This window comes from Varanus komodoensis, unplaced genomic scaffold (assembly GCF_004798865.1).
Source record: "Varanus komodoensis strain SLA01 unplaced genomic scaffold, ASM479886v1 scaffold22, whole genome shotgun sequence".
In the NCBI taxonomy this organism is placed as follows: domain Eukaryota; kingdom Metazoa; phylum Chordata; class Lepidosauria; order Squamata; family Varanidae; genus Varanus; species Varanus komodoensis.
The window spans coordinates 8,022,310-8,041,106 of record NW_025335606.1 but is presented as its reverse complement, the minus strand read 5'-3'; the positions used below and the strand labels follow the sequence as shown (position 1 = coordinate 8,041,106).

General features: G+C 46.3%; 1 protein-coding gene across 1 annotated transcript in view; it reads right to left on the bottom strand.

The window, feature by feature from the left end:
* The window catches only part of MAPK4 (mitogen-activated protein kinase 4), a 45,779-nt gene that overhangs the window by 14,618 nt on the left and 12,364 nt on the right, over window positions 1-18,797 (bottom strand). Inside the window, exon 3 of the mRNA XM_044431331.1 lies at window positions 1,691-1,835. Coding sequence (XP_044287266.1) covers window positions 1,691-1,835 — 145 coding nt within the window. The remainder of the gene's footprint in view (window positions 1-1,690; window positions 1,836-18,797) is intronic.

Below are 18,797 nucleotides of genomic sequence, written 5' to 3'. Positions count from 1 at the left end.
TATTCATTATGCAGCTGGAAGAACACCACAAACCAAGCAACACTCTCAGGATTCTCAGGGGAACTCCACAGTTTGAATATCTTGACCAGACACACTCCAAGGGCCACAGAATATTGACCAGCTGTTCAGGTTGGGTGAGGAGGACAAGGATGGAGAACCAGCTGTGGGAGGTGGACCAGAGTACAATGACCAGGGCTGACTCAATTGCAAATGGTGAACATCAGCATTTCAGTGCTTGGTTGAGATCTTCCATGTTCACCTGAAGCCCACCTGGCCGTGCCGACCACCTCAAAAGTTCCCTCCCTTTTCTACCAGCAGGGCACCAGCCAGGTTCTTCAACGTGGGAAGCTGGTCTCTTCCTGCCAGAAGGCATGGGACCACACTTGTCTCTGCTCAAGGGTGGAGGGAACTAAGCCCCCCAGGCTGGAGGAAAGAATGGCCCCCCGAGCTGAAGGCATCAGCCATCACTGTCCTGTGCAGAGCGGATGCTACCAGGCCTTCTTGAGTGAGATTATTTTAGAAGTCCAAGGGGTTCGACTCCATTATTAATGAAGCCCATCATTTATTTAGAGATATCTGTGCACAGCCACTTACTGGAGTGTCAAAATCCTGCTGTCTTGCAAAATAAATAATGAGCAATGATGGTAATGATAATAATAACAAAGAAGAAAGATGGGCACTGGGATCAAACTGAAGCTTGTTTGTTTAGTTGCATCAGGGGGTGTGCTTGCTTCCTGGATAAATATTTATGGGCCCCTTTCTAGCTGTTGTGGAGGGACTTGGCTGGCAGCCTTCCAACAGGTGAGCAAACCTCTCGTTCTTGCATGAGGATTCTTTCGTATAACCCCTCCGAGAGAAGCTGCTATACTGAACATCCATCAGGACGTTTTCCCAGATTTATACTTGGATGAAGTTTTGCACAGGTGGTAAGAACTCCCTGGGATTTATGGGCTTCTTGTGCTGCATCTTTATGTTTCAAGTAATGTCCTTCTCTAGCAGAACTCAAGGAGACACTTAGTTTTGCTTTGCAGGTGACAAATCATTAACCCACAATCAAGTGTTGTGTATGGATTCGGTGTGGGTTGTCATCAAACCATGGGTGGTTGTTGAAACATGGGCTATTCAGTTGTCTGAACCAAAATGAAATAACAAACCATGATGAACAACTCACTCTTCACAACACAACAAAAACCATTCGTTGTTCATGGTTAACGAGTCATAGCTTGCTACTGCAGCTGGATTCAGACAAGTTGATAACCCACAGTTCAACAAGAAGCCACACTCACCCATATTCAACCCCTGAGTGCAGTTTATCGTGTTGTCTGAACCTAGTCTGTCCTTTCGTACTCGACTCTTGTTCTATCAGCCCAGTTGAAAGATCATATTACTCTGCAAGGACATTCCCTCTGAGTCAGCACATCTGCTGTTGCAAAGCCTAGCATCTGGTAAACATTCATTCATTGCTTTTACATTTCCAAATTTATTTCCAAAACTATGGGGACCAGAAAGGGTCTTTTTTTGGGGGGGTGGTCCAAAAACATCTGCCAAACATAGAACATCAGGATTCCTCACCAACCAATGCATGTCAAGTTTACAGAAGGCCTTAAACCACTAGAAAGGAAACTTCCAGAAGTATGGAAAACCCTCTCAGGGAGAGAAGGGGAAGGGGAAAAAAGACTTGGAGACATACCGGCAAAGAGCATCTTTCCCGTAAGCATCTCTGCTAGAATGCATCCAGCTGCCCACATGTCAATCGCTTTGGTGTAGTTGTTTGGTGAAAGGAGCAAGCGAGGCGATCGATACCATTTTGTTACCAAGCCTTCTGAGAGGTAACCCTGAAGGAGAAAAAGAAGTATTTCCATTATCCATCCGTAATGGTTTGTCCTTCCTTGTATGTGTATATAGCAGGAACCTGCAGTGAAAGAATTAGCTCAAATTGATATGCAAAATATATCTGCACCTTGGCCTTGTTGAGTTGCTAGCTCACAATGATAGTTGAACCCAGAGCTAAAGAATCCCCCTCTGCGCAATCCCAGTCGCTTCCCCAGGGCCAACAAAGAAGCTGCTTCAGGTAGCAGATACTGAGTGCCATGCAAGGGCAGCACAATCTTGGTTATTTCTTAGGATTGTGTCTTCATTGCCAGGGGCAGGGAGAGATGCCAAAGTAACTCCACCATATGAGGGTACTCTGCACCTTAAATTTGGGGATGGGCACCTTAGGCTTCTCGGTGCTGCTCACATGGTACAGTATTTTGAGCAAGCTCTGTTCTTCCCTCAGGTTCTTGTTTTACAGTCCATGACCACCTCTGCACTCTTTCTTCAGTTCTACATCTTAGCTTCCTTGTCTCTTAAAAGTCTTAGCCAAGTCCTCAGCAATCTCCTCAGATCAGGCCTGGCCCCTGGGGCCTGGGCAAAGTTTAACTCCAGCCAAACCCTTCACTTGCCTTTCTCTCGCAAAAGTTCAGCTACAGGGAATCCGACAGCTTTATTCCTTGAGAAACTGGAATACCCATAAACATTCCATGACGTCATACCAGCTCAGCCCAACTGTGTTAAAGGCTTCCATATCACAAGCACAACATGGTGGGGATTGCATATATTTTCATTCTTTTATTGTTGAAAGTGCACGGCATACAGTATCTTACAGCACCCCCTCAGGATCATCATCTCCATGGGGTTGGGCTCAGTGAGCATCAGAGGCCTCGCCTAAGGACTCCATAGCAGAAAGACGATGGTAACCAAGGACTTCTGGATAGATAGCTGGAGAGCCACTGTGCTGCACTAGCTCTCTGTGGATTTAGGGCACAATCCTACCACTGTTCAGACAGAAAAAGGCTAGGGCCTGCTTGGAGTTGCAGGGGTTTTTTCTATCTGAACATGCAAAGGATCGTGCCCGTAGTTCTATCTGGCTAGAGTCATCCCCAACCCATTGCCTTCCAAAAGTCAGACTACACCTCCCAAAAACTCCAGCCGGCGAGCCCACTGGCCAAGCTGGCGGAAGATCATAGGAGCTGCACTTCAAGACATTTGGATGGCCCCACGTTAAGGTTGCTTTGAACACTCAAGCAACTCTCAAAAGCTCTAGGTATTGCCATTATTGTATTCGTTTCAGTACATGAGTAATCAGAGCTCAAATAAGATTTCCCCTCCTCCCGTTCTTCCACAAAGCTTTAGGGCTTCTGCTAAGAGGATTATCTGGGGGATCTTCATTATCTTGCAGAAAGAATAAGTATTATTTTAGGAAGCAGAATGTCCCTTCATTATCCGTTGCTAAATGGCATGGCTATCTTTTTCATAAGAATGGATTTGGAGGCGTCCTCTTTCATGCACTAGCGCATTCATTAAAGAAGCAGGTACAGCAGGCTCTCTGCCCAGACTGGCTGGCCAGTTCTTAAAGAAACATCAATCCAGCTCGAAATGCAGCACCGTTTCAGCCCGTTCTCCATGGGTGCTGAACAGCCAGGGACCAGCTCCAGCTTTAGAGTGTTCAAAGTTTACAGCCCTTCTTGCAGATTCTTACCATGACTCTGAAAAGAAGGTCACCATTAGTTTCTTCCTACGTAGGAGCTGGGTAGAAGGTATGGAAGGTTTTCAGGGGATGCAAGAACTTCACTACTTTTCTCAAAAAGTATGGAACAGCTAACCTGTTGGGAGCTGGATTCCCTTCTTCTTCCTTTCAAATATCAGACGGTTCTTTGGCAAAAAAGATTTTATTTCCAACCTACAGTCAGGAAATTTATTTGTTGAGTTATATCTCACTTCTTTTCATACAATGGACTCAAAGCACCTCACATCATTCTTGTCTCCTCTCAGTCTTAACAACCCTGTGAGGCAGGCTGGACTAGAGTCTGTGACTGGCCCAAAGTCACCCAGTTGGCTCCACAGATGAGCAGGGACTAAAACCCAGGTTGCCAAAGTCCCAGTCCCATGTTCTAAGCATACCACAATGTAACAGTCAACAAAGGGATAGCCTCTGAGCATGCACAGAGTGGTTCATTGAGCCCAATGAACCCTCCTTTTCAGTTACGCTGGGTGTGCTCCAGTGGAGAAGGGCTAGCTTCCTGGATCTATGCAGGCCCTCTATCTGGCTAGCCTTTCTCTCCTGATGCCACATCGCAAGGTCAGGGATTGGATCAGACGCCTCCTGCTCTTCTTCTGTACCTCCTGCCAGCACTTCGAAACCTTGTCTGTTTCCAGGGCCCACCTGAACACCTGTAGACGGCAGCCTTGAGGTGGGCTCTCCCTCCTCTGCCATCCTCGCCTTCTACAGACCCAGTTTCCCAGGATCCATCCAGTGAGTCACTGCCACCTGGCCATGGAAAGCACGCCAAGAAGAACTGCCTCTTTCATTCCCAGCAAAACCTAACCTGGTACCTTCCCAGCGCAGCTCCCACAATCCCCCACCAGCTTGGCTGAGGCACATGCTGGCCGGCGTTTATGGGAGTCGTGGTCTGACGCATTGAGAAGGCAACAGGTTGGGGATGATTCCACTCAAATATAACCAGAGGCCCAATGCTATGCATGTGCAGGCGAAAACTCCAGCAATCCCTAGCATGGCCCAGCAGCCCACATGTTGGTGTTGTAAGACTTTTTTCCCCCCCACCCAAACTTACGCCCTAAATCCACTGAACCTTGTGTCCTGAGACACTGAAGGCACAATCAGCAAACTGGCAAGCTTAGAAAATGCCCCAGGTTTGAAGGCTCAGCTGCATCTGTACCATGTACACAGAGAACAGCTATTGCTGAAAGAAAACACAGAGGGTCTCAACAAACTGCGTGTTTCTTCCAGGACTTCTCCCTGCCTGCAAATTCAAAACACGGATGCAGCTCCTACTTTAATATGTTACAGTAAACACAGTTTTGCTTTTGTTTAAAAGCATTGATGTTCCACCTTTCTCCCCTTCTGCAATGTACTGCAGATGGAAAACAAGTGTTTCTAAGAGGAGAGTCTTATAATCGTCTCTCCCTGCTCCCAGCACTCCTCTTTATACCTCCTCCAAGATCCGGTAGGGACCTCAGGAGTAGGGGACAGCCAGAACTGTTCTTTTCATGCTGGCTGCAGGAGGCTATATGATTGTACTTTAAAGACCTCCGAGGTAACCCCCCAACTTAAGTAAATAAATAAAATTGGTAAACCAACTCAGCAAGATCTCTATGCAAATACAAAAACTGTAATATTTTCTTGTAGCATATTTTCACAAAAGGAAAGCATTGGACCATACAGACAAACCTAGACCATTTACTCTATAAATAAATAAGAAAACAGCAGAAAAATAAATACAAACAATTTAAGAAATCAAATGAAAGAAAGAGCAATCCAAGAAACAAGTCTCAAATCAACCCAATAAGCAGCAGGTAAAAATAATTAATCTCTATCTCCATCATGCTTCCGGCCAAAAGCTTGAGGAAAATGAAAGATATATTACCTGGTGCCAGAAAGATAATAAAACTTTTGGTGGGCATTATTAGAGATGACATTCCACTTTCGGGGCGTGCTACAGAAAGGCCCTGTCTCTGATAAGTCTATTCTAAATGAGGCATTTATTGAGCTGATAATTGCTCAATCTGATTTTAGTTTCGTCTCAGTTTAGAGATCCAAGCTGTCCCTTTCTTGCTTACCACCACACAACCGCTAAATGGAGCTGTGCTCTAGCCGTACAGCGTAAGCACACCAGGAAAGAAGGGCGCCATTTCCAGTTCCAAAGAAGAGGTAATTTCCCCTGTACTAAATTAATGCATGCATCAAGAAAGTGCTCTGAAAAAATAGGAGTGAAAAGGAAGGATCATACCTTGTCTAAAGAACCTGTAAACAGCCAGCATTGTGAGCACATAATAAAGGCCTTGGGTAGAAAAGCTCCTACCTGAACTTAGGAGTTCATAAGATGGGGGAAGACAGAACAAGGCCTTGAGTGATTATTTCAATAAACGGTTAAGCTCAGTTGAGCATACACTTATCTAGCTATTTTAGATTGTAAACTCCATGCAGGAGGCATCTGTCTTCTTGTACTTCATGATAAGCCACGATATGTTCACGGTGCTTTATTAATGCTACTGATAGCAGCATATTTCCAAGCTCTGATTCTCAAATCATGCACACACACATCCCAGATAGCAAAAGGGAGCACCTTTTGGGAGGCAAGTCCATCCACTGGCCATCTGTCTGCACAATGGAGAACCACTTCACCAGAAACAATGATACACCACAGGAAAAGCCTTGTTTCTGACCCAGAATATAGACGATAACTGGATCCTGCGCAGGATTTTTTTTTTTAATCCTTTTTTCCACCAAACCATTTGAAGGGAATTTCATGGGGTAAAACTGAGCTCTCCATCCTTGCCCTAGCCTGTGATAAACCAGGGAATTTGGCAGGGAGAAACCAACAATTACTTTGTTGTTGTTGTTGTTGCTGTTAGTCACGAAGTTGTGTCCGACTCATCACGACCCCATGGACAACACTCCTCCAGGCCTTCCTGTCCTCCACCATCCCCCGGAGGCCACCTAAGCTCACGCCAACTGCTTCAGTGACTCCATCCAGCCACCTCATCCTCTGCCGCCCCCTTCTTCTTTTGCCATCTATTGTTCCCAGCACTGAAATTACTTTTTATTGCCTTTTTAATCCCATACTTCCTCCATGGAGCTCAGACTGGGTACATGATTCACACTCACACATTTTTCCTTCACAGCAACCTGCTGGAGTAGGTAAGATTGAGAGAACATGACTGCGCAATGGCCACTGTGTGGCATTCCTGGCTGAGTGAGGATTTGAACTCTGGTTTCCCTGATTCTGGTCAGTCTTTAACCACTAGACCTCACTGCCCTTCAACAAGCAAAAGGGTTAATACCTTTTTGAGCTGAATTTATGGCAGTTGGATGTCCACTGGCTTCACTTGTTTTCAAATCCCTTTTCACAGATAACAAACCTACAAGTGTCTGGATTTTTCTGCACACAAGAGCCTGCTCTGTTTTGCATGCAAAGGAAAGAAGCATGTGGGCCTCGTGGGAAGAGGGTGTTGCTGGATGAGCAAACTGGCACCAATCTCTCAACTGCTCAGTGTAGACGTTGCGCTCCCTGTGCAGGGAGAGAAACCAGTCCCCAAGCTAACTCAGTGTGACAGTTGCGCCACAACCCAGCCAATACCCTTGGGAGAAAAAAGTGTGTCGAACTCTCCTGTCCTTCTCCCTGTGCTTTTCCAGAATCCATGTCCAACTCCTTGGTGGTCTCATCGAACAGGGAACCCTGGTGACGTAGGAGATGTTCCAAGCTCACTTACATAGGCCCATCAGACTTCAAGTGAAATGACAGCAGGGGACGGACCCATGTAGCTCGGAGGGGGGGCGAATCTCTTTCAACCAAAGGGCTGAAGTCCATGTCAGTGGAGGTTCCAGGCAGAAGGCAACAGAGGTGGGGCAAAAATTCTCCAAACACCAGAATAATTTAGCAGAAACCTTTTTACTGCCAATAACTAATCCTTTAGGGGAAGCATTTTAGAATGCTTTTAGACTGAGGAAAGGTTTTAGAATGAGGAAAAAAATGACACAAAAGTCCAGGAACCACCAAAGGAGGTTTTGGGGGAAAGGGATGTTGCCATTTGGAAGACCCAAGATGACCACATGAGGACCCCAAGAGGGTATTTGGGGCCTGAGTCTAAGGTTGTGCACCTCTGTTGCAGATAAATTTACAAATTAAAATGAATTGAAGTCCTACTTTAGGGCTCCTTCAGTTGCCAAGTATTTGGTTCCACCTTCATGAACAAGATTTAAGAAAGATGCAGGTAAATTAGAAAAAGTCCAGCGGACAGCAACAAAAATGATCCAGGGTTTGGAAACACTGCCCTGTGAGGAGAGACAGAGAACTGGGCATGTTCAGCCTGGAGAAGAGAAGACGAGGGATATGATATCCCCTCTATAAGTACCTCAAAGGGTGTCACAAAGAGGAAGGTCAAGATCTCTTCTTGCTGATGCCAGAGTGTAGGACACGGAATGATCAGTTCAAGTTGCAACAACTCAGATTCAGGCTGGACATCAGGAAAAGCTTCCTCGCTGTCAGAGCAATGCGACAGTGGAACCAGCTACCTAGAGAGGTGGTGAACTCTCCCACACTGGAGACATTCAAAAAGAAACTGGATAGCCGTCTGAGTGGGATGGTGTAACATGGTGTCCTGGACGTAGAGTTGGAAGTGGCCATGAAGGCCATCGGGAATAGTAGAGTTGGAAGGGGCCATGAAGGCCATCGGGAATAGTAGAGTTGGAAGGGGCCATGAAGGCCATCGGGAACAGTAGAGTTGGAAGGGGCCATGAAGGCCATCGGGAGTTGGACTCGATGGCCTTCATGGCCCCTTCCAACTCTACTGTTCTGTGATTTGATGAAATGAGGATGCTCTGATGAAACTGATCTGCAAAGAGAGCATTCAGCTGAAAGGGAGAATAGCAAACAGGAGCTGGTTATCATGTATTTGTTCTGCAGCAATCAGCAACGCTGGTTCCTTGAAGTCTGCGTTACCTAAGGCATTACCAAAATACATAAGAGAAGGAGAACAAAAGCTGAAAACTCAAGAGTTCTTTTCAAGTGTTCTGCTCCTTTTAAGCCATCTCTCCAGCTGAAATTCCAAGTTACTACAGGGACCTTTGAAACTGGGCATATACAAGTAGATACCCAATAAAAACTCCATGCACCCGGAACTCCAGTTCCGGGTGAACTAGCAACTTTTCTCAACAAAGTATGAGGAAGCAGCCTTCTGCAGGTGTTTTAACGTTTGTGCATAATTCAGAACAGATGTGAAGCACATGGATTTTGCACGGCAAAGTTGAAAGAATCATGTAGGAAGAGAAGAATAAAGGAAGACATGAGGACTGTCATCACAAACCTGAAAGGCTGACATGGAGCAGAAACATTCCTGTTTGCTCTAGAGAGCACAACTAGAATGAATGGACTGGAATGACAAGAAAGAGTTTTGTCTAAAACGTGGGAGAAGCTTCCTAATGGGAAGGGCTGTTCAGAGGTGGAATGGGCTACCCAGAGAGATGATGGGCTAGTGCCAGGTTTTGGAGGGTCATTTGGCAAGTGAATTGACCTTCGTACACCCACTGTCACCAGTTACTATTGCTCCTTATCCTCTCGTTTAAACCACACCATCACTTGCTGGCTGGATGGGTAGAAAGCCAGCAAGGAAGAAGACAAGAAGCATCTACTGTTCCTCGTTTTCACCATCTCCATTGTCTGGGCCTGAGCAAGAGGTGGAAGAACAAGGATGCAAGAAGAAGAGGAACAACTTCAGGAGGGCTTTCTCTGGGCTTCTGCCAGGCTGTGAGCCCTTGGCAGGAGCCCAACCAACCCTGCCTTGCAGGCCTTGTCCTCGCGGTGAACTCTCCTTCGCTTGAGGTGCTTCAACAGAAATGGGATAGCCATCTGCCGTGGGTGTTGCAGATACAGGAGGGCTGGACTAGAAGTCCTTCCAGTTCTTCAGTATTTTGATTTTGTCCAACTGCAGCCCCGTTGTCCACAGAGCAGGATGGGCTGGGGGCAAGTTACCGAAGATGCCCAACTCCTTCACACCTCACTTATGAGGTCCCAGGAGCAACTGGCCAGCTACTACAGAAACCACATAGGGCACTGATCTGTGACCCAACAAAGGCAGTTCAATATGTCTATCCACGTCATGAACTTAGGCCTCATACACCATGGAGTTGCTTCTGCAGAAGAGCAGTTTGATTGGAGGTGCAAATAATGGCTTTCTTTGTGTTTCCCAGCCCTCCACACAGTAAAGAAAGCCAGTGTGGTGTAGTGGTTAAGAGCATGGGGCTGGGGCTCAGAGGATCTGGGTTCTAGTCCCCGCTCAGCCATGGAGCCAACTGGGTGACTTTGGGCCAGTCACAGACTCTCAGCCCAACCTACCTCACAGGGTTGTTGCTGTGGGGAGAAGATGGGGGAGGAGAGATGATGTAAGCTGCCCTGAGTCCTTTTAGGAAAAAGGCAGGATATAAATCACAATATAAATAAATAAATAAAATAAAAAAATCCTGATCAGAGAGAGAGAGCAGGGCTGCGCCCTTTGCTTGAACCTGTAGCGTAAACATGCCCCGCAGGCCATTTCTGCATTGCATTTATACCTCGCCTTACAAGAAACTCAAGGCGGCCTAGAAGGTTCTCCTCCTCTCCAGTTTACCCTCACAACAACAACCCTGTGAAGTAGGTTACGGGTCTGCGACTAGCCCTGAGTTTTACATTTGTACAATCCTTTGAAGAGCCATGCGTGTGCACAGGCATCTCAAGCAGAGCAGCATCGAGTGTTGTGCACGCCTGTGTAAATCTGCCTGTCAGCTGCAGAGGGAGAAGAAGGTGAAAGAGTTCTGCTTTAATGTGCATGCAACTCTGGGCATCCCACAGCACCCACACTGGACCAGTTCTGTTGGAGGTGCAGACAGATTTGCAGATCTGACGCTCTGAATCACCACCACCACATTGATACTCTGTCTTCCATTTGCAAGGAACGAAAAGCAGCTTACAAAGTTCTCCTCTTTATTTTACCCCACAACAACAACCCTGTGAAGTAGGTTAGGCAGCAAGTCTGTGACTGGGCCAAAGTCACCCGGTGAGCTTCATGGCGGAGTGGGGACTAGAACCCAGCTTTCCATAGCAGCTTGCAGAAGACATTCGCCATATAATGGTGAATGGTGCACACAACTAGTAACTCCCTTGTAAATTTCATCATTCCTGACCATTGGCCATGCTAGGTGGGGCTGATGGCAACTGGAATCTAACAACGCCCAAAGGGTCCAAGGATGCTTTTGCGCCCGAAGTGCAGCTGCATTGCACCAGTGGAAAATACCGGCTTCTCCTCTCCTAATGAGTGTGGGGAATGAGCCTCCAGCATAAGTCAGGAGTGGAGGGTTCTCCCTTCCCGAGCACAATTATCTTAATTAGGTGGCTGTTCTCTGCAGCTTACACATATAAACAATATGGAGGGTGTCTGTTATTAGCCTAATATGACTTCAAAAAAATGGAAAAGGCTTGAGGAGCATTAATCTAATCCAGAAAGCTCCGTGCAGTCTCAAGACTTTACCCTGGAGCAAGGAAACGACCAGACTAAGACTACAAGGCATTCTTTCTGACAACCTGGCACTCTCCAGATATTTTGGGCAACAGCTCCCAGCTGCCTTGGCTGGCAGCGTCAATGGTCAAGGATAAGAGTAGCCATCCAAAGCTTCATGTGAGTGGCCAGGAGGCTAGACAAAGCGGACCTAAGCCATTTCCAAAGCTGCTGTTGCAGCAAAATGGCCAGAAAGCTTGAGGGCCTCAAGGCATGGGTTGCTCTCTGTCCTCCAACATAGCAAGAACAGAGAGTCTCATGCATCTTCCAAGACAAACCAATTTGCTGTGGCACAAGGTTTCATAGGCGCTTCCACCTTCATCCGATGGAACAATATTCCCAAGAGCTAATGCCACAATAAATGCAGGAACTTTGGCCTGCCAGCCTGATGTTCAGCAGCCCTTCTTCTCAAGGCAATGAATCATTATTATTACTATTTGTTCCCTGCAAACACCCTAGAATTTGTTTAGCATTTATTCAGAGGCAAATAAAGAGGCGTGTTTGTGCACCAGCTGAGCGGAGGCAGGGAGCAGAGCCCACTAGCAATGACGTGTCTTTTCTCAAATTAAGCACGACAAAAAAAAATGGGACACCCTCTTGCTCACTTGGTCCATCTGGCTGTGTAGGCGGGAAGGAACTGGAGAGGCAAACTGGGAACTCCCCTGTCATATGGCAAGAAATGCATTCAGAGCTGCAGAGAAATGGTGGCACATTTCCTTGCTCCCACTTTCTAACCTCAGTAACGGCTCCCCACACTTTGCTTGAGCCTGTTACTCATCTCCTATGAACTCAGTGGGAAGTGGTGGGTGTTAAAGATCATTGCTAGTGGCTCTTTGGTGGGTGTTTTTGTCATGCTCAGCTTGGCTTGAGTCATGAACATTTTTTTGTGGGTGTGTAGGTCTCTTTGGACCTGTGGAAAGCGACATCCACACAGATTTGTGAGCGGGAAGCAATGTGAAGTGGCTGGATTCCTCACCATGTGGGCAAAAGCACCACTCAAAACATCTCTTCATAGGTAGGCAACCAACACAGGGAGAAATTTCAGGTGTGCCCCTACAGGATGGCCATGATTTCAGGAAGACCACCAGACCAAACACCACTTGCTTTACGGTCCCTCCAAAACTCTTTGGCAGAAGGTAGACCTGGGTGGACAACCTGCTGCCTTCTAGATGTTTTGGCCTACAACTCCCTTCAGCCTCAGCCCACATATAGGGTAATCATGTTTCCCCGAAAGGAGGAAATGCATCACAAAAAAGACAAAGGAAGACAGTGATTTGCATAATATTAGCATTTGGGAATTTATATCTGCAAGTTTAGAATAATTTATTATTATTATTATTATTATTATTATTATTATTATTATTGTTATTGAAATAGCGTACAAGCAACCCTACTGTGGAAAACTGTGTGCTTACTGTCCATGGACCATCTACTGAAGGACAACTAGGTTTATAGCCCTTTATCTTTAAACTGGACTTAAAGATAAACTTAAAGATAAACTGGATAAATCTTTAAACTGGACTTAGACAGGGCTGTCCTTCAAACAGAGGACCATCTGGCAGCCCTTTGAACACAGAACTGCCTTCTGTAAAGGCAGACATCTGGCCCTCCTGCTGGCATACTCAGCGGTGAGGGATTATGGAAACTGTAGGTCAAAATGTCTGGAGTTGCCCACCCATGCACGAGTCATAAATACAGGCATTTGAAAAAGGCTTCTAGCCAATGCCGGGGTGCCCATTGAGAATCAAGGATATGCAGAGAAATAAGCTGGCCAGAGGACCATGAGAGGTCCCCACACAACTCATCTCCTTGAAATCCAGGGACAGAAGACCTCACCCGAGTCAGTCTCTGCTAGTGCCTTTTTAGGTCCTGTCCTGTCTGACTCTTCACCTCTCAGTTGTCCAGATCTTTAGATGAACACCCCAAGCAGTTCTGTTCTGTGTACTCGCAAAGTTGAGCCAGACCCATCACTACCCCATGGACAATATTCCTCCAGGCTCTCCTGTTCTCCACCATCCCCTGGAGTCCACCCACTCCCACCACCCCAGTGACCCCATCTGGCCACCTCAACCTCTGCCATCCCTTCTCCTTTTGCCATCAATTGTTCCCAGCATCAGAGTCTTCTCCAAGTAGTCACCCTGTCCTTATTCCTTATATGTAGAAGCCACCAGGCCCTTATGGGGGCTGAAAGGTGGAGTAGATCTTTCCTAAACTAAATAAATGTTTGGTTGGTGACCAAAATCAATCAGAACTACATAGCTTCTTCCAACCCAAGTCACCTGATCTCTATTTCTTAGGGTGGTCATGTGTTCTACTTTACAAGGGATAGTCCTCTGCCGGCACATCTATAAGAAGGTGGTCCTCTATAGGAAAGGGTCCTCTGTTGAAGGACTGTCTTGTCCAAGTCCAGCTTCAAGATGAAGAAGCATCAGAAGATGCAGGGAGGTGCCTTGAAGTTCTCCATCAACCAGGAGCATCTGTACAGTGGCACTCTGGACAGGCACACAGGTGGCCTGAACATGAGAAAAGCCATGCAGGATGAGACCAATGGTCCATCTCACCCAGCATTTGAGTCCTACATTGGCAAACAACTGCCCGTAGGGCACCAGTACAACATCCCCGTCCTGACCAAGTTCTCCAGAAGCTGGTGTACTCAGGCACACTGGCTCCAATACTGCAGTCAGCACATAGCTATCAAGACACAAAGCCATGTAGGGCCGCCTCCTCCATGATTTCATCCAGTCGCCATTTAAAGCCATCCAAATTGGGGGCCAGCACTGCTTCTGATGGCAGTGAATGCCACCACATAACTATGCTGGGTGAAGAAGTCCTTGCTTTGATCTCTCCTGAATCCTCCACCAATGAGCTTCGTGGGATAACCCCACTGGATTCTGGTATCGTGAGAGGCAGAACAATGTCTCCTCCTCTACTTTCTCTACACATGCATGATTTCAAACACCTCTGTCATGTCTCCTCTTACTCACTTTTTTGCCCAGCTAAACAATCTCAGCTGTTCCTCAGAGGGGTGTTGCTGGAACCCCTGAATCATCTGAGGTGCCCCCCGCACTTTTTGCAGCTCTGTAATGCCCTTTTGAGGCGTGGCAATCAGAACTGCACACAATATTCTAAGATTTGTACAAGGGAAGTATGACCCGGTCACAAGCTTCTCCTCTATAGTATTTCTACTCAAGTTATAGCTGTTATGTCTAAATTTGCACCTCTGCTCATCAACCAGCACATGCAAATTGCAAGGAAATGTGTGTCCTTCTAGACCTCTTTTTGGGTGGTAAATAAATGGCATCACACTCTGTATTCTTGGCCTAATCTTTCCCACCCACATTGGTTCCTCTTCTCCTTCACTCCTTATGGGGCAAAATAAAAGCAGATAAACCCTACAGACCCAGCGATCCTACTGCCCCTAAATCTACCATTTATTTATTGTATTCATATGCCATGCCATTGCCCCAGGACTCTCTGGATGGCTCACAAAAACCAGAAACAACATCATACATAATTATAATAAAATAAAATGATACCATCTAAAGCCACTAAATTCAACTGATATAAAGTGCAAAAACAGGAGGATAATAGAAACAATAAAACCAGCAGTGAAAAGCAAATAAATCGTGATTCTTTAAACAGGTAATAAATTTTAAAAGTCTTTGCTCTGCAGAAAAACAGAGTAACAAGGGTGCCAGTCACACCTCCTTAGGAAGAGAGTTCCAGAGATGAGGTGCAATAACAGAGAAGGCCCTTTGTCTTGCCAATTCCCCCCTCACTTCATTTGGTGGGGTTCACAAAGGAGGGCCTGCACTGAAGATCGAAGTGGTACCCACTGAGTCCTGGCTGAGGTTCCACCACTCACACCAATTCTGGACCCCACTCTCTGGTCCAGGATGGGCATTCTCCCACTAACTGAGCGACAGGCTGGTGGATTCAAGCAGAGGAAGCAAACCCGTTCTCCATAAACATGCAATGCAGGCCATTCCTGGAGTAGGAACTTAACTGTGTTCTGCAACAGGCATCTCCTGCATCAGGCTGGCAGTAAATCCTGACCGTTCCAAGCTTCCATCTCCCTTGCAGCCCCGGTAGTTAATAATTCTATGGACAAGCACACTGGAAACAGCGGTATTTTACCCTCAGGAGTGGGTAGACACTTCCTATCATTATCTTGTACTCCCTGATGAGAAGACGATATCCTTTAAAGTCGTTCTTTTCCATGCCCATGCAGCCAAATAGGGATGGTTTTGCTGCTATTAAAAAAAGGGAACATCTCCTGCAACTGTTTTGGAATGTGACAACTCTTACATAGCTAAAATATGCCCAGCCGCCCCTTGAGATCGGCGGGGGAGGCCCTTCTCCGGGAAAGAAATTAGGAGGGTGGGTACTCGGAGGAGGGCTTTCTCTGCGGTGGCGCCTAAGTTATGGAACGCGCTCCCCAGAGAGGTCCGCCTGGCGCCGTCGTTATTTGCTTTTCGGCGCCAGGTGAAGGCCTTTTTATTTAAGCAGCATTTTAACTGTTAATATTATTGGATTTTATCTGGCCAGGGTGGCTTATTTTATACTGTATTTTTGTATTTTTAATTTAATGATTATATTTTTTATTGATATTATAATTATTTTAACTTATTGTTGTAAGCTGCTCCGAGGCTTCGGCGAATGGGGCGGCATAAAAATGTTTTAATAAATAAATAAAATAAATAATAAAACAACACCCACCATTCATGAACAAGAGGTGTGAGGAAATCCTCAATGTTTGCAAAAGGTACGGGCCTGCAGCTGGATGGGTGACTACATGTGGAGCAGCGGGTTGGACTTGATGGCCTTATAGGCCCCTTCCAATTCTACCACAGTTCTGTTCTGTTCTTTCCTCCATTAAGGTTGCGCTCTTCAAATTAAAGACATTGAAGTTCTTCGAGTTCACAGCCTCATACTGTTAACTTGTTTTATATTGTTAATTTATAGTATTTTAATTGATTTATTTGTAAGCCGCCCCGAGGCTTCAGCAAATGGGGCGGCATAGAAATTTTCTAAATAAATAAATAAAATACTTCGAACTTAATTCATTTCATTTTCAGGAGGCCATTTGAACTCTGAATCCTTTGAAGTCTGAAGCAATGTTCCCCATTAGAAATAATGGAAAGTGAAATAATCTGTTCCCAGACCATGAATAATAACAAAAGGCAGTCACTGAAAAGGCACTGAAGAAATTGAAAAAGCACTCATTGAAAAGATCGAAAGGGCACTTACTGAAAAGGCACTGAAAACAGATCAAAAAACACTGAAGCATTTTTTCACTGTGTCTGCAGATTGAACTCAGAAGCATCATTTGACCTTTGGAATGATCTTATCTAGATTTTAGGGTTTGAAGTTCGAGGCACCACTGTATATAGAAACTGGTCTCTCTGCATGTGTGTTTAAGATAGAGCGGAGCGGTCACTAAAAACTTCCTCCTGCTGCAGTTCCTGAGCTCTTCTGATCGTTTTCAAAAATTTACTTCAGACAAAAGATTGGTATGGTGCTGAATGAATGGCCAAATGTTCAAATACTCGTGGAACATGGTGGGCAGCTTTTAAATTCTGAGCAGCAGGGCTGGCCAAAGCTTTTTGCTTTCTAAGGCAAAGGACAAGATGGTGTGGCTTCACAAAGCCATCCAGACTCGCAGCTGAGTCATTCTTGGGCAGTGGGTCCCGGGGCAGGCCCCCAGTGCCCTTAAACACCTCTCTGTTCCCTACCGGTAGGGCCGGCCCTGTCAGCCAGTATTCAGTCCACAGCTATGTGCATCTTTCAAAACTGAACCCTGGCTTTACGGACAAGAGTGCTGCATTGGCTCTTTCCCCCCTTTCGTCTTTCTTCGTTCTCAGACAAAGCGATGAACAAAATATCCAGAACACAAAAAGCAAAAGCAGGCCAGCCCAATGAGCAGTGGCACAGTACAAAGAGTGAAAGTGCAGCCACTCATCAGGAAAATGATTTCCTGAAAGGAGAGACCAAAAATGCAAGGAGCTGTATCGGCTCACAACACATCCATTCTGGCAGTTTTCAGTCTGCTGTGAGCTGGTCTTTTGCAAAGCGAGTGAGCTGACATTGCAAGGAAGAGCAAAGCATTGCTGGGAGAATGCATCCCTCCCCCCTCAAAGGGAGCAGGGAACTCTGAAAGGGTTAGCAGGTGGCGGCGGCATCCGGGCTCATAAACTGTGCCAGTGCTTCTGCTGCACCACTGCCAGTGAGGGCCGAGCAGGCTCAATGAATGCTGCATGTCTGTTACAGGTGTTGGGGACAGAATACAGGGGTGGCGAAACGGAATGGAGTGTCATGGAAAAGGGCAGGGCTGACCAGCACCCTGAACTGGAGCGTTCTGCCGTATCACATTTTGGTGTGCATCCAAGCCCCACTGGTACAATCTCCCCATGGGCTAACCTGACAAAGGATATAAGGAACAGGTGATGCCATTTTGCTTCTGCTGCGACTCACCTTGGTCCTGAGCATATATAGGGTAGGGGGGTTTTTTTGTGGGGGGAGCTGTTTTTAATTAAAGGTGTAGAGATTTTCATGGAGGATGGGGTTATCAGCCAGCAATACCCAATAATTAAAATATAGAGCCCTCAATTCTCAAAGCAGCATATCTCTGATTATCAGGCACTGGGAAGCAACAGTCATGATGCTTATATTTACATAGGGATCATAGAATCCTAGGAGAGTTGGAAGAGGCCAGAGAGCCATCAGGTCCAACCTCCTGCTCAGAGCAGGACACCATGTTAAACCATCCCTCTCTGGTGGCTGTTCAGCTGCATCTTGAATGCCTCCAGTGTGGGAGAGCCCACAGCCTTTCACAGTCAGAAAGTTCTTCCTGATGTCCATCTAGACCTTGGCTTCCTGTAACTTGAGCCCATTATTTTGTGTCCTACACTCTGGGATGCTTGAGAAAATGTCCTGTCCTTTCTCTTTGTGGCAGCCTTTCAAGTAGATTACTATCACAAGTCCCCTCAGTCTTCTCTTCTCAAGGCTAAACATGTCCAGTTGTTTCCATCTCTCCTCCTAGGGCTTCATTTCCAGTTCCTGGATCATCCTTCTTGCCCTCCTCTGAACCCCTTCCAGACTCTCTGCATCTTTCTTCAAGCGTGGTGCCCAGAACTGGACACAGGACTCCCGATGAGGCCTCACCAGTGCCTCCTCTGTATTTTGCATGTTTTTGAAGTGACACTTCAATTAATGCAGCCCAAAATAGCATTTGCCCATTTTGCAGCCACATCACATTGTTGACTCATATTCAGCTTGTGATCTACAATAACTCCCAAGATCCTTCTCACTTGCAGTATTGTTGAGCCAAGTATTGCCCATCTTGTAACAAAGCATTTGGTTTCTTTTTCCTAGCTGCAGAACTTGACATTTGTCCCTACTGAAAGCATCATTCTGTTGCTTTCAGCCCAGCACTTCAACCTATCAACCTGGAATCTTTTTTCGGTCTTCCAGGGTATTAGACATCCCACCCGGTTTTGTGTCATCTGCAAATTTGATAATCATTCCCTGCACTTCCTCATCCAAGCCATTAATGAAGATGCTGAAGAGCACTGGGCCCAGGACTGAACCCTGTGGTTCCCACCTGTTACCTCTTCCCAGTTTGAGAAGGTGCCATTGATGAGCACTTTGAGTCCAAGTCTGTGGCCAACTGTGGATCCACCTGATAGTTGCTCCATTTAGCGCACTCT